Source organism: Balaenoptera musculus, chromosome 15 (assembly GCF_009873245.2).
Source record: "Balaenoptera musculus isolate JJ_BM4_2016_0621 chromosome 15, mBalMus1.pri.v3, whole genome shotgun sequence".
In the NCBI taxonomy this organism is placed as follows: Eukaryota; Metazoa; Chordata; class Mammalia; order Artiodactyla; family Balaenopteridae; genus Balaenoptera; species Balaenoptera musculus.
In genome coordinates this window covers 72,296,905-72,309,595 of record NC_045799.1, presented here as the reverse complement: position 1 = coordinate 72,309,595, position 12,691 = coordinate 72,296,905, and the positions used below count along the sequence as shown (strand labels likewise).

Sequence of the window (12,691 nt, the reverse complement as noted above, 5' to 3'; positions counted from 1 at the left end):
ACTGAACCCACAGGCGCCGCTGGACACACGGTTCCCGAGAACAAGGCCAGTGGCCAGCGCAGGTCGCAATGAAATAAGTCACCCGCTGAGGCGTCCTGGCTGTCCGTCCGACGGGGAAGGGCGGGTGAAGCCACTGGGGAGAGACGGCCCACAGACTGGGTCCAGGCCCGCCTCTGGCCAGCACAACCGGGGACCCGGCTCTCCCCTCCGAGAATCTTGCCTACAGGTGCCAATACGGAACTACACTTCCCAGGATGCACTTCGGGGCTCCCAGCATCCCTGCTGCCAATGACTGCGCGGGCTGTGCCGAGCCAGCAAGGACCGGGGCCGGCAGAGCTGCAGAGATCCAGGGTGTGTCAGCCTTTCCCCATGGGAACAGGAGGGGCCGGCTGGCGACAGAGTGCTGACCAAGACGCTTTCTCCCTGCAGACGCGCCCCTCCCACGGGCCCAGTCTGGGATGACGGACGACAGTATAACCAGGTGTTGGGAGTGGGCAGGAGTGGGGTCTCATCTGTGCAGGCCCTCCAGGTTCACACGCCAGCCAGGGCAGCGCCGGGAACAAGTGTAACAGCCAAAATCCAGAACCACATTTAGGTCAGGAAGCCTGGCTACTCGGACTATAGGCTGAGGGTTGGACGTTTATTCAAAACAATTAACAGCCTATACAAGACATCTCTAGAGCAGGGGCTGTGGGTCCGAGTGGAGCCTTGCACCTCTCAGCAGCTCCACCTTCCAGGCCCCTGCATACTGCCTTCACAGCCCATAGTGTTTGCTTGGGCAGGCAGCACAGGAAGCATTGTGGGTACAGGCTCAGTCACAGGGTGTTAGATGAAGCTCTTCTACCTGGAATGATTGGAAGTTGGCCCGGCAGGCTACGTCTGTCCCTTTCCCCCTGGAAGTTCGACCTCCACTAAAGTTAAGGCCACCAGGATGAAAGCAGGGTCAGGGCTGGGGACCCAGCGGAGCCCTGGGAAGCATCAGGTGGGTTTAAGTGGGGCCTGGGAGTGAAGTAGAGATTGGGAGGGGTCTGATTAGAATAGAAACTGATGATCTTAGTTAGCACTCCCAAGATGAGTGCAAGGTGACTGCAGCAACCTTAGAGAGCTTCCCAGAAGAAGACAGTGCCTCAATCAAGGAGGTGCTCTTAGTATAAGACCAGACCAAAGAGCCCAAGGAACTCCACAGGAGGGAAGGTCTGCCCAGGTCTGGGGAGCAGAGGGTAAAGAAACTCCCTGGGCCCCAGAGCCCAGTCTCAGAGCAAGGAGCTGAGATCTGACCCACCCCTGCTCCTTACTTGTGGGTGTGTAAGCAGGTAGTGAACTTCCACTTGCGTGGGAAGTCACAGCCTGGGGAATTTCCCCTTTAGGGCTGGGATGGGCCCGTGGAGTCAGTTGGAGAAGGTTTAGGGCCAGGTTCCAGGAAGTTCCGTTGAGTGCTCTGGGCCCCTCAGGCCTCTCACAGCAGACCTTTCGTGCAGGGGAAGTGCCCCCTAGGCTGTAGTTCTGACTTTGGGGAAAAGGTGAAACTGAGCTTGGTTAATCCCACTCCCACTAGCATGCACTGGGGCCCCCAAAACCAACTACATGGGGAGGGGCTGGGCCCACAGGGTCCGGAATGGAGGGTGGGGGCCACTGGGTGTGGGGTGGGGAGGGACTGGAGGCACAGCCCCCAGGGTCCATGGGTGTTCCAAAGTCCCCTGAGTTATGGGTTCAGCTGATGTAGACACGGTGGAAGTCATGGGCACCAAAGGCTGCGTTGCACTTGGGGCACTTCCTCTGGCGGGCCTCATAGCGGCCCCGTACACACTCGAAGCAGAAAACGTGGAAGCACTTGGTGAGGACTGCATCCTTCTTGCGGGTGTTACAGCAGGGGCAGGTCAACCGCGCCTGGGCAGGGCAAAGGCATCAGATCAGGAACAATCCTGACAGGGCCCGGATCCCAAGCTGATAGCAAGAGGTGGTCCAGACTAAGGCCACCACAGAGCAGACTGCACCTAACTCTCACCATAGCCCTAGGAGGTAGGGATAAGCACTCTCCAGATGAGGAAACTGAGGCTCAAAAGCCCAGGTTTCAAAACTAGAAAGTAGCACAGTCTAGACTCTAACCTGGGTGGTGATGGCCAGTGGTCACATGTCCCCTCTAAAGGTCAATGACCCACAGGCTCCAACCTGAGCTCCTCTGCCCTGGGGCTTCATCTCTTGCCCCTCTGGCCTTCTCTGGCAAAACCCCAATCCTGGCTTAAGCCGACTGTCTACCTTCTCTCCACCTGCACCTGGTAAGTCACAGCTGGGCATGGCAATGCCACTAGAAATCTGCTGTTCTCAACCCTCAACTGGGCCCATCCCTAGTGCTGCCCAGAGATCCTGCTGTGGGTCCCGGGATTCATTTCTCTCTAAGGAGGTTTTACAAATCTACTCTCCTATCTTGAAACTTCCCACCTGCCACCAGGTCTCACTTCCAACTCCAGACAGGAAATTCCCTCAACTCAGCATTCCCAACATTCATCCTCTGCCCTGCCTGAAATCCTAGCCCAGCCGCCACCTCAGCAACTCCCCACAAGCATCACCTCTTCCCTAGCTCTCAGAACCCTACCCATCAGCATGTGACAGGCTGCAAAATCTGCTGCTTCTCCAAAAACCCTTCCCTGCTCCCTCATGGCTGCCTCGAGCTGCCTCTGCCCCTTCAAGGCCAAACTGCTTCAACAGGTTGTCTATTTACTGACTCACTCTCCACCCTTTCCTCACTCCAGTAGGTGAGGGTCCAGGTGATCCGACCTCCACCTCCCCACCTCTGCCCAAGAACTCCCGCCAAGACTGCCAAATCCAAGAGGCATCTCTCAACACTTGCTTCATTTGCCTTCTTGGCAGTTCTGAGCTCACCCCTGCCTCCTTGAAACTCTTCCCCAATCAATTCCCTCTAGATCGCTCTCCTTCCTCCTAAGCTACAGGCTTCTCTTCCTCTGTCCATCATTTAAGTTTCCAGGCTCCTCAGGGGGAGTGACCCCTGTTCCGTGTCATGCCACAGACCCTCCCTGGGTGACCACAGTTATATGTGTCTTCTACCTTTGCCTCTGCTGACAATCCCCCACAAACTCCTGTCCTCCAGACCAGCCCTTTTGCTTTGAGTGCCTTCCCAGACAGCCTCCCAAGAAGTCCCACAGGCACCTCATCCTCAACATCCTTGAGATGTCGCTCTCTCCACACTGACTACAGGATACGCCAAGCAGCTCAACCTGGTTTACAAACCCTTCAGGATCTAACACTGCCCAACCCCCACCAGGCTTGTCACTCACCACAAAACCCATGTTCTGTCCTCCAACTACGACTGTCCAGCTCTGTCCTCCAGCACGCCTCTCTCAACCAAGGGCCTCCACCTCTGCCTTTCCCTCTGCTGGAACCCTTTCATCCCCATTCATCACGGCCAACCCTGACTCACTCTTCAGTTTTCCTTTGGATGATATTCCTTCCAGGAAGCCTGCTGACCACCAGGGCTGTTAAGGGGCTCCCCTGATTTCCCACAGCCCCTCTGGCCTCTGCCATCACACTGCTCATCACTCAGATGGGAGAATTCCTTGGCTGCCTCCTCCAACAGACTGTCACTTTCAAGAGATCTGAGACCAGGTCTAGTGCCTAGCCCTCTCACACCTAGCCAGGCACTCTGCCTGGCACATAGTATGTGTACCATACTTGATAGTTATCTGATTCTCCACAACGGGTTCTGCCCAGGTTTTGCCATCCTACCTTATTTCTGGGTTCCCCAGACTACCCACCAGAGCTCTCACCAACCCCCCATCTAAGATTCCTAGGTCATGTAAGATTCCTGGAGCACAACCCAGCCCCAAGGCCCCACCTTGTACTCCTTGATCTCCTCCTGGAGGATTTCATCGGCATCTGCGTAAACCTCCACCTTCCTCTGCTTCTCCAGCTTGCGCCGCAGCCGTGAGATGTCCTCCTGGGGCAGGAGAGGGGCTAGGCTGAGTGCAAGGGTCCTGAATCTGAACCTCCTGCCCCCACCCCGCCCCCACCCCCTGCCCGCCACACACCTGAGCCCTCTTGAGGTTGAAGCTCTCTTTCTCACGGGCAGCCCGGCTCTCTGCCAGGCAAGGCTGGATCTCTCGCAGCCGTGTCTGCACGTGCTCCAGCTGCACCTTCAGGTCCTCGGCCAGCTGAGCTGCTTCCACAGCCTGAGGTGGGTGGAACGGGGAGGAGGGGCACCGTTTGCCTGAGCCTGGGGAGTCAGGCATGTGGAGCCATGGCCCGCAGGTGCTTGTGTCAACCATCCAGTGATTCCTGCTCTCGGGATAAGTCCAGTATCTTCACTGGAACTGGTTCTGGCTCCCGACCTCTGAACCCTCACCTCCTACTAGTCTACCTCATTCCCAACACTCTCAGTTCCTCACCTGCATAACGCTCTCTCCTGTCTTTGAGGCTTCACCGGGCTCCTCTCTCTGCTCCCCTCAACTCCCTCAACACACGTATTTTTTTCCTGCAACCCCCTGAGGCCTCAGCTCAAATGTCACCTCCTGAGACAGGCTGTTCTATTTTTCTTTCATCCACCTCTATTTCCTTCATAAGACATACTGTGAGTTCCCTGGTGGCCTAGTAGTTAGGATTCCAGGCTTTCACTGCCATGGCCCGCAAGCTGTGCAGCGTGGCCCTCCCCCGCCAAAAAAGACATGCTATGATCTGTAATAATGTTACTTTATCTGTGGGATTATTGGCTTGCTATCTGCCCCTCAAAACTGGAAGTTCCCACTTCCAGCAGGGCGTTCTTGTTCCCGTGATCTCCCCAGCACTCAGTGCAGGTCCTGGTATGTAGCAAGGGTATGACTAATACTGCTTAAATGAATGAGCCAAATGGAGAAGAAAAAAAGTCCAGGAAGGGAAAAAAGATGAAAGTCAATGTTAATCTTAAGCCTTTACCATAAGCTAGAGGAGTGACGTCACCAAGAGGGTGCCACAGGTCATTCCTAACTCTGTTACCCTCAGAAGAAGAACAACTACCACAAGCTAAACATTTCTTAGGTTTAATACAACTACATGACAGAGACCACCATGCCCATTTCACAGCTAACCAATGCAGTGGTCAGGACGTGGGGCTGTGGAGCCAAGGAGACCCGGGCCCAAATTCCAGTTCCACTCTTGAGCAAGTCAACTACCTCCCTGAGCCTCAGTCTTCTCACTTATGAAAGGTAACAACGAAAACTGTTGTAGGATTATTTTCAGACTGAAATGTGACCAAGCATGGAAAGTCCTCCAGCACACAGTCTGGAACACAGTAAGTGTCTGAGACATGAGCTGGGCTGTGAGATGAAGCAGAGCCAGACTTTGGCCCAGGTCATCTGCTTCAAGTTCTCTAGGCAGAGTCACAAAGTGAGGCTGTGAGCCAGCATCCCAGGTTACTGTCCCCTCCCATAGGTCTGGCCTCACCTTCCTCTTGTTGAGCTCCAGGGCCTGGCTGCGCAGTGTCAGCTCCTTCTCCACACCCCCGAGGCTGCCCTGCAAGGCCCGCTCTTTTTCCTCCAGCTTCTGCACGGTCAGCAGCTGGGCATCCACCTGAGGACAGGGGTGGGGACTCAGTGCTAGGGAGCCCCTGCCTCTCCAGCTCCACCCTAACAAGCCCAGGGCAGCCATACCTGGGACTTGAGGCCAAGAACCTGCTCGCCCAGCTCATCCTTCTCCTCCCGCAGTAGCTTATGAATCTGGTTGGCCTTGATCCGCTCTGACATCAGCTTAAAGTTGGCATCGTCCTTTTCCCGCAACTGCTGTAGCAGCCGCCCATTCTGCTCCTGCATGTCCTCAAAAGCCTGGCCTGTCACATCCATCTCTGAGAGCAGAGCCTCCTCCTCCTGCAGCAAGTGGGCAGGGACAAGACGGAATGTAGTAGATGGACGACAGTGGGGAAACCACAGGAAAACATGGCTGAGCAAAGAACCACAGAATGGACCCAGGCCATGTGCTAGAACAGGAGGTTAAGGGAATTTCAACATTCAGAAGCAAGGGGACCAGAACGGGGTTGCACCTGCTTGGTGGCACCCAACTTGCGTTGCAGGTGTTCTATCTGCTCCTCTGCCTGACGAATGCGCCGCAGGGCATCCTCATCCGCGATCTTCTTGCTCTCCCTCCGATCCCTCTCCTCTAATTCCCGGATACGGCTCCGTAGCTCATCGACCTATAACCACCAGAAGGAGGGAGCTCTCTTGTCACTGCTTCCTGCTGACCTAGGGCTCTGCTCTGGTTACAACCCCCCTGGGCAGCCTCTCTGCACACCCCATAGGCCCTACCTGCCCTCACCTCAGCCTTTGCCTTGCGTTCCGCTGCCATGAGCTGCACCTTATCCCGCTGCTCCTTGGGTGCAGACTTATACATGTCCAGCAGCAGTTTCATCTCCTTCTGACTTTCCTGGGCCTTCCTGGGGGAGACACAGGAGGAAGGCTTGGTGAGTAGGGTTGGAGGCCACTTGGCAGGGGTGGGAAGGAGAAAGGAACAGGGCCTCACTTGAGCTCTGCTCGTAGACCTTTGAGGAGCTCTGACTCCTTCCTCTTGGCCTCCTCCACCTTGACTTTCTCCCGATCAGTCCTTGAGAGAGCTGAGGCTACAGATGGGGGTCCCAGCCCAGGCCCTTCCCGCTCCCGAAGCTCCCGCTTGGGTTTGGCCTCAGGTTCTCGGCCCCGGGAGGAGGGGCCCTGCGCCCCGGGGGTCAGGGCCTGGGCCTCTTCCTCAGAAGGGATCAGGTCTTCCTTCTTCACCAAGGAGGTAGTAATGGCAGCGCCAGGCATTGAAGCCATCTCCTTTCTGGCGTCAGGGGCACCAACAGGGCCTGGCCCACCCTCTTCTTTCCCTGCAGCTGGGGCACTCAGGCCAGAGTCCTCTGGGTGGCCCAGGGTGGGGATGGAGTGGGTAGAGCCACTGGCCTGGGCCCGGAGCTGCAAAGCAGAGACAGAACAGGGCTGAGGTGAGACGTGCTCACTGGGGTCTAGCCGCAGCTTTCCCCAGGCAGCCCCCTCCTCACCTTGGCAATCTCAGCCTGCACTTCCCGCAGCTTCCGCTTGTATCGCTGAGCGTCCCCCTTTAGCTGGTGGTTGTGGTTTTGGAGGCTGCTGATCAGGTGGCGCATCTCCCGGTTGATGGGCCCTGGAAGAGGACAGGAAACCAAGGCTGGACTGGTCCCTGGGTTAGGGGCCCAGCCCCTCAGCGGGGGAAGAGGCAGTACCAGAGCCATCACCCTCATTACAAAGAAGATAACAACTGAAGCCTTATGTAGAGTGTGTGATCTCATCAAACAAACGAAGAGAATTCACCTGAACATAACTTGACACTGCCTATGTGTGTTATTTCTGCTAATACAGATTTTTTAAATATTTCCAAATTTCCTCTCGAAGGAACACATAACTAACTGTAAGTTCACAAAAGTAAGTTAGTCCACTTCTTTTAACTTTTTAAACAAATATCATCTTCTTAGTTACATTTCCCTGGCATTTCTCATAATACTTCCTGTCTTCCCTCCCTGCTTTATTTTTCTTGGTATATTTGTCACAACCTAATACACACGTTAATTTTTTCCTCCTTTGTTGTCTGTCTTCCCTCACTATAACACTGCTCCACAACAGGGATTAGTCGTGTTTTGTTCACTGGTATCATCCCAAAGCCTAGAACTGAGCCTGGATCATAGAAAATGTTCAATAAATCTGTGAAAAATGAATTAGTATCTCAGAGAGGCACCATAAGGCCAGAGAAGCATAGATGAGGGTGAGAGCTCCCTTTCTGGCTGAGTCTGCTCCATGAGCCACCTCATCTGGCTGTAAGCCTCACTGCGCCTTTGAGCCAGGTGGTGTGGTCCCCATTTTCCACAGAGAGACGAGGCTCTGAGAGAAGAAGGGACTTAACCTCCTACATCTGGATAAGCATCTGGCCACACCAGGGGCCAGCAATCCCAGATAAGGCCCCACCTCAACCCTGTCCTCACCACATACCCGCCTGCTCATTGGCCGCCAGGTTCTGTTCAAACTCGATGCGCAGCATCTCGTACTCCTTGCGTACCTGGGCCAGCGTATCCTCCAGCTGGATAACCTCTGTGCGCAGCTTCTTCTGCAGCCCCAGCTCATCACTCTGTGGGTTGAGGCATTAAGGACCCACACAACCCCTTAGCTACCGGCAAGCCCCCCCTACCTCAGGCCTCAGCAGCTCAGGAAGAATTTACTCCCAAGGGACCTCTGGCAGGCACATAGGACCTCTGACACCCTTGACCCAGGAACAACCTGACCCTAAGGGTCTGGTCTTTACCCCTGTCCCCGGCCCCTGTTCCAAGGGCATACCTCCATGTGCTCAATGTGCCTCAGGTGGGAATTCTTGGTGGCCAGCAGCAGCCCACGGGCCTCGTCCAGCTGGGTCTTCACTTGCAGAGACTCATTGTAGAGCAGTGAGAACTGCGCCTGCAGCATTCGGTATTCCCCTGTCTCCCGTACCACCTCCTCAGGAAGGCTCCGCAGGGCTACCTAGGGGTAGGGATGTCCAATGGCAATCAGCAAAAGGTTTCAGAGCCAGCTCCTACCGTGTAGGCTCAGTACCCTCCCAGCCCCAAACACAGCTCACCTTGAGGCGCTCATTGGTCCGCACAGCCCCCTGAAGTTCGGCCTGCAGCTTCTCCAGCTCTGCCATGCGGCTATTGGCCAATTCCTGGTTTTCCTCCAACTCCGCATTCAGCATCTCAAACTGTGGAGTGGGAAGGGCCAGGCCAGGATGCATGCTTCCCTCATAGCCCCACCATATGCCCTACCCAAGCTCCCCTCTGCAGAGCAGTGATGTATTCTGAAGGCCCAGGGACAAGCCGGACCCAGGCACTTTCCTAAGGGCTCCCAGGCAAGTAGGAGGAAACTCAGTACTGTCTGATCAGTGCTGGGAAGCAAGGCTTGTAACTGACAGGGGGTCAGGGAAGCCTTCCTGGAAGACCTGAAGAGCAAGCTCAGCAAGGGGAGACAGGGCCCAGTGACCCTGCAGCACCAAAAAAGTGTGCAACGACCAAGAATTGAGAGAGCAAAAGCAGGACAAGGAATGAGACAGCGGCAGCAAGGCCCTTTCTCAGCTACACAACTGAGAATGCCAGTTGACTCCAACATACCCCAACATCTCTTTTCTAAGTGGTACTTTTAACCAGCTAATGTACGACCTTACCTAATTGTCAGTTACCCAAACTAGAATTTAAGCTCCATGAAAGGTTTAATTCCTGTTTCGTTCTCCAAAATGCCTGCTTCCTATACAGTACCTGGCACTTAGTGTTCAGCAATTATTTACTGAATACACATATGAAAGAATGAAATAAAGAGCACTGTGAGTAACGGGGAAAGACCTCCGAGACCACAGTTGGACGTCTGTCCTTAATTCTGAGGGGACGTTCAAGGGTAGGGTAGAGAAAAGGTTGTGGGAGGGACTAGGAAGAATGCTGCTGCTCACCTTCTGCATGCTGAGTGTGATCTGGCCCCCATGAAAGCCTGAGGAGCTCCCAGATACATAGTAGCCAGAGTTGAGCTGTGGAGAGAAGACAGAGGAACAGATGGGTGTAGAGGAGAGAAGCGAGGGCCCCAAGTACCCTGCTCTGGCTCCATCTGACCCAGTGTCTGACCCTACCTGCTCCAAGGCCTCCGCTAGGTGCTTATTGAGCTTTTGCTCACGCTTCCGCAACTTCTCAATGTCCCACTGCAGGTCTTCTACTGTCGTCTCCATCTCCAGCACTTTGGTCTCTGCAGATGTCACTTTATCCTGGAGCTCAGAGTACTGGGGACAAGGAAGGGGATAGGTGCTTAGATAAGAGACCCGGCTCCCTGAGATCCTCGGGTGCCCATCTAATCCAAACCCTGCCCTGGTTCTAATCCCACCCTAAAAGCCCAACTCCCACCTCCAACGAGATGCGGTGGTGCTTCTCCTGTAGCTGGGTGGCCAAGTCCTGTAGTCGTCGGTTCTCACGGCCCAGCTCCCGGGTGCGTGCCCGAGCCGCCTCACTGGGGGGCTCACTGTCCCCTGGGAAGGCAGGGCTCGGGTAAGAGCCAAGTCCAGGGCAATGGGTCAAAGTACTAACTCATTCTGGAGTCTGCTATGTGCCCAGTGTGATCCACCAACTGTCTTGCCATTTTCTCATGACAAAGCCAGGAGTCTTTGTCCCCACTGCACAAAGGAGGAAACCAGCGCAGAGAGGAGAGCCATCTGCTCAGAACGCCCAGGCTGGACTCACAGAACTAAGGCTGGGAGAAGTCAGTCTGCCTGCAAAGACTGGGCACTTGCTGCTATGCCTCGTGGATCAGCAACTGCCGCCAAGATTTGTGCACAATGCTCCCAAGAGGTCTCCAGCCACAAGGGGGAGGCTCCCCCAGCACCAACAACTCCTCCCACCCATCTCTCTAGAGCTCAACTCCAGGAATCAAAGCGAGAGCCACCATCAAGCCTAACCCTTCCCCTGAAAACATGGCTGATTTATTCCTTGCGGAACTGTGGCTGCCTCTGGGCCAGAAGCACTGAGGAGGGGATACCATAAAGATGCAAATGGAGTTGGACACCTCTGGGGTGGGGGCACAAAGAACTAACCTCGGCTGTATACTCGCTGACAGAGTTCCTCCACCTGGCGCTGTAGGCGGTCGGAGGCCTCCACGACACGGGACACAGCTGCCTTGGAGAATTCCATGCGGCCCTGCAGCTGCAGCTCCACCTCCTCACTACTGCTCGCACCCAGGGCCACCACAAAAGCCAAGGCTGGCTCACTGAGAGGTGGCCGCAGCTGCATTGGCAGGGGCTCTGGGAGGGACGGACAGACCCTCATGAGAATAATGGTAACAGTTACCACCACTCTGTACCAAGTTTCAGATCGCCTCCTTCAACTCTCTATAGCTCACTGAGTCAACATAACCAACACCTGTAATACTATGTTATCCCGTCTTAAAAGTGAAATAACTACAGTTCAGTGAGGTAATTTCCTCAAAGCCAGAGAGCTACCAAATCACTTCCTCAGGGAAGGTCTTCTCTGCCTTCCCAAGCTAAACTATGTGCACACACACTAATTCCCATTCAGAGACCCCTATACTTTTTTCTTTTGGTTTATAATCACTTTCTCCCTAATGGTTGGGGCAGTAAGTATTTCTTTTTTATTTTGTTTGTCTCCTCCAAAGCTACAACAACGTCAACTACACAATCAACGTTTAATACTTTTTTGAACTGAGTATCAAAACATGAATTGCACTCTTAACCATGTCACTCAGATTCCAAAACGTGTGTTCTTACCCACTGCCCTTTGCTGCCCAGATATGAAATCAATTTGTGTGTGTGTATGTGTGTGTGTGTGTGTGTGTGTGTGTGTGTAGGCAGAGAATTCAGTAGCCTAATGTCAAAGTCCCCTCCTCTCCAGGACCTTCCCCAGAACTTAATTAAGCGTCCCAGATCCCAGGGCTCTGGCCCTACCCCTCAGCTCCGATGTCCCTGGCTCTGTGAGAGGGGTCTCATCACGTGTTGGCCCCTCCTGGGTCCCAGGCGCCTCTGTCCCTGAAGACAGGTCCCCCTGGTTCTCATGGTGTCGGAGAAGGGTTTCCACAGTTTCATCCAGCTGAAGGGAGAAAGCACCAAAAATGTTATGAATCCCTCAGGTGCTTCCCAGCATGATACTCCTTTCCTAGCAGAGGAGTCTGAGGATTGGCAGCTGGATCAAGGCCAGGTCTTGGAAAGTAGAAGGGCATCCACCTGGGCCCAGTAGCGATTGACAATGAGGAGTGTGGCATCATCTGTGGCCTGCCGCTTCTCCAACTTCTCAATTCGTTCTCGGAGTTCATCTTCACAAGCCTGTCTCTGTTCCAACCGCTCTGCCAGTTTCTTATTCTTGAACTGCAAAACCTTCAAGTCCATCTCCTCCTACCAATGAAACAAAGGGGCCGAGAAGATGGTCAAGCAGGGACCAAGAACCCAATCACAGCAAGAGACAAAGGAAAGCAAAATGGGATGGGTGGGAGAGGGGAGTATCCCCAGACTAACTGCTAACAGGATTTAAAGAGGCTCAGACACCCACAGAGAAAGCGTCTCGGTTGTGAGGAGGGTCACGTTCTGCTTCTGCCTCTTCCTAACTCTGAAGTCTTTGACAAGTCACACGCCCTCTGGAAACCTGTTTTCCTATCTGTAAAGGGAAGGCAGACGTCGTGTCCTCGGTTTCTTTCAACAGAGTGTTCTGAAAAGTGGATCTTGCTAAACCTGGGGAACTGGGAGTAAGGTTCTGGACGACGTGGACGGAGAACAGAGATGGGAGTTCTGGCAAGTTGTGAGGCCTGAAACAGGGGCCCACGAACCGTGGAAGAGATGCCCCCAAGACGAATGGGCTCTATAAGCGTGGTTGTGGTCTTCTCCTCGCGACTCAGCTTCTTCTCTGGGGGCCCCGAGCCCCCATCGCCGGCGGCGCGTTTGTTGCCGGGCCCAGACATGGCCGCGGCGGCGAGGAGCGGCGCAGGCTCTCCCGAGGCACGTCAGGCAGGCGAAGGCGACGCTTCCGTCACCTGCAGAAGACAGAGAGCAGAGATGTGGAAGCGGCCGAAGCTCCGCAGCCCCGAGCCTCCCCCGCACCCACCCTCTAGACCCCGCCCCGCCGGCCCCGGGCCCCTCACCGGCAGCAGAATCAGCCCAGCACCGCCATCTTGGACTCCCCTGGACGTCACTAGCCTCCCCAGCA

The 12,691-nt window shown here is 54.8% G+C and overlaps 1 protein-coding gene across 2 annotated transcripts; it reads right to left on the bottom strand.

Moving 5' to 3' along the window:
- Positions 1-619: 619 nt before the first annotated feature.
- RNF40 (ring finger protein 40) lies at positions 620-12,685 on the bottom strand. 2 transcript variants are annotated; one of them, XM_036824912.1, is made up of 20 exons: positions 12,627-12,683; positions 12,315-12,518; positions 11,719-11,886; positions 11,443-11,584; positions 10,576-10,782; positions 9,893-10,014; positions 9,625-9,771; positions 9,451-9,525; positions 8,593-8,712; positions 8,316-8,495; positions 7,974-8,109; positions 7,013-7,134; positions 6,499-6,926; positions 6,295-6,412; positions 6,023-6,172; positions 5,637-5,849; positions 5,431-5,556; positions 4,044-4,184; positions 3,851-3,952; positions 620-1,887 (listed from the first exon to the last, which is right to left on the bottom strand). In XM_036824912.1, the coding sequence occupies exons 2-20, from the start codon at positions 12,444-12,446 to the stop codon at positions 1,711-1,713; spliced, it is 3,006 nt and encodes a 1,001-aa protein (XP_036680807.1). In that variant the 5' UTR covers positions 12,447-12,518; positions 12,627-12,683; the 3' UTR covers positions 620-1,710. The 2 variants fall into 2 exon arrangements, with proteins under 2 accessions (XP_036680807.1, XP_036680806.1); XM_036824911.1 differs by having other exon boundaries at positions 627-1,887; positions 7,013-7,170; positions 12,627-12,685.
- Positions 12,686-12,691: the final 6 nt, after the last annotated feature.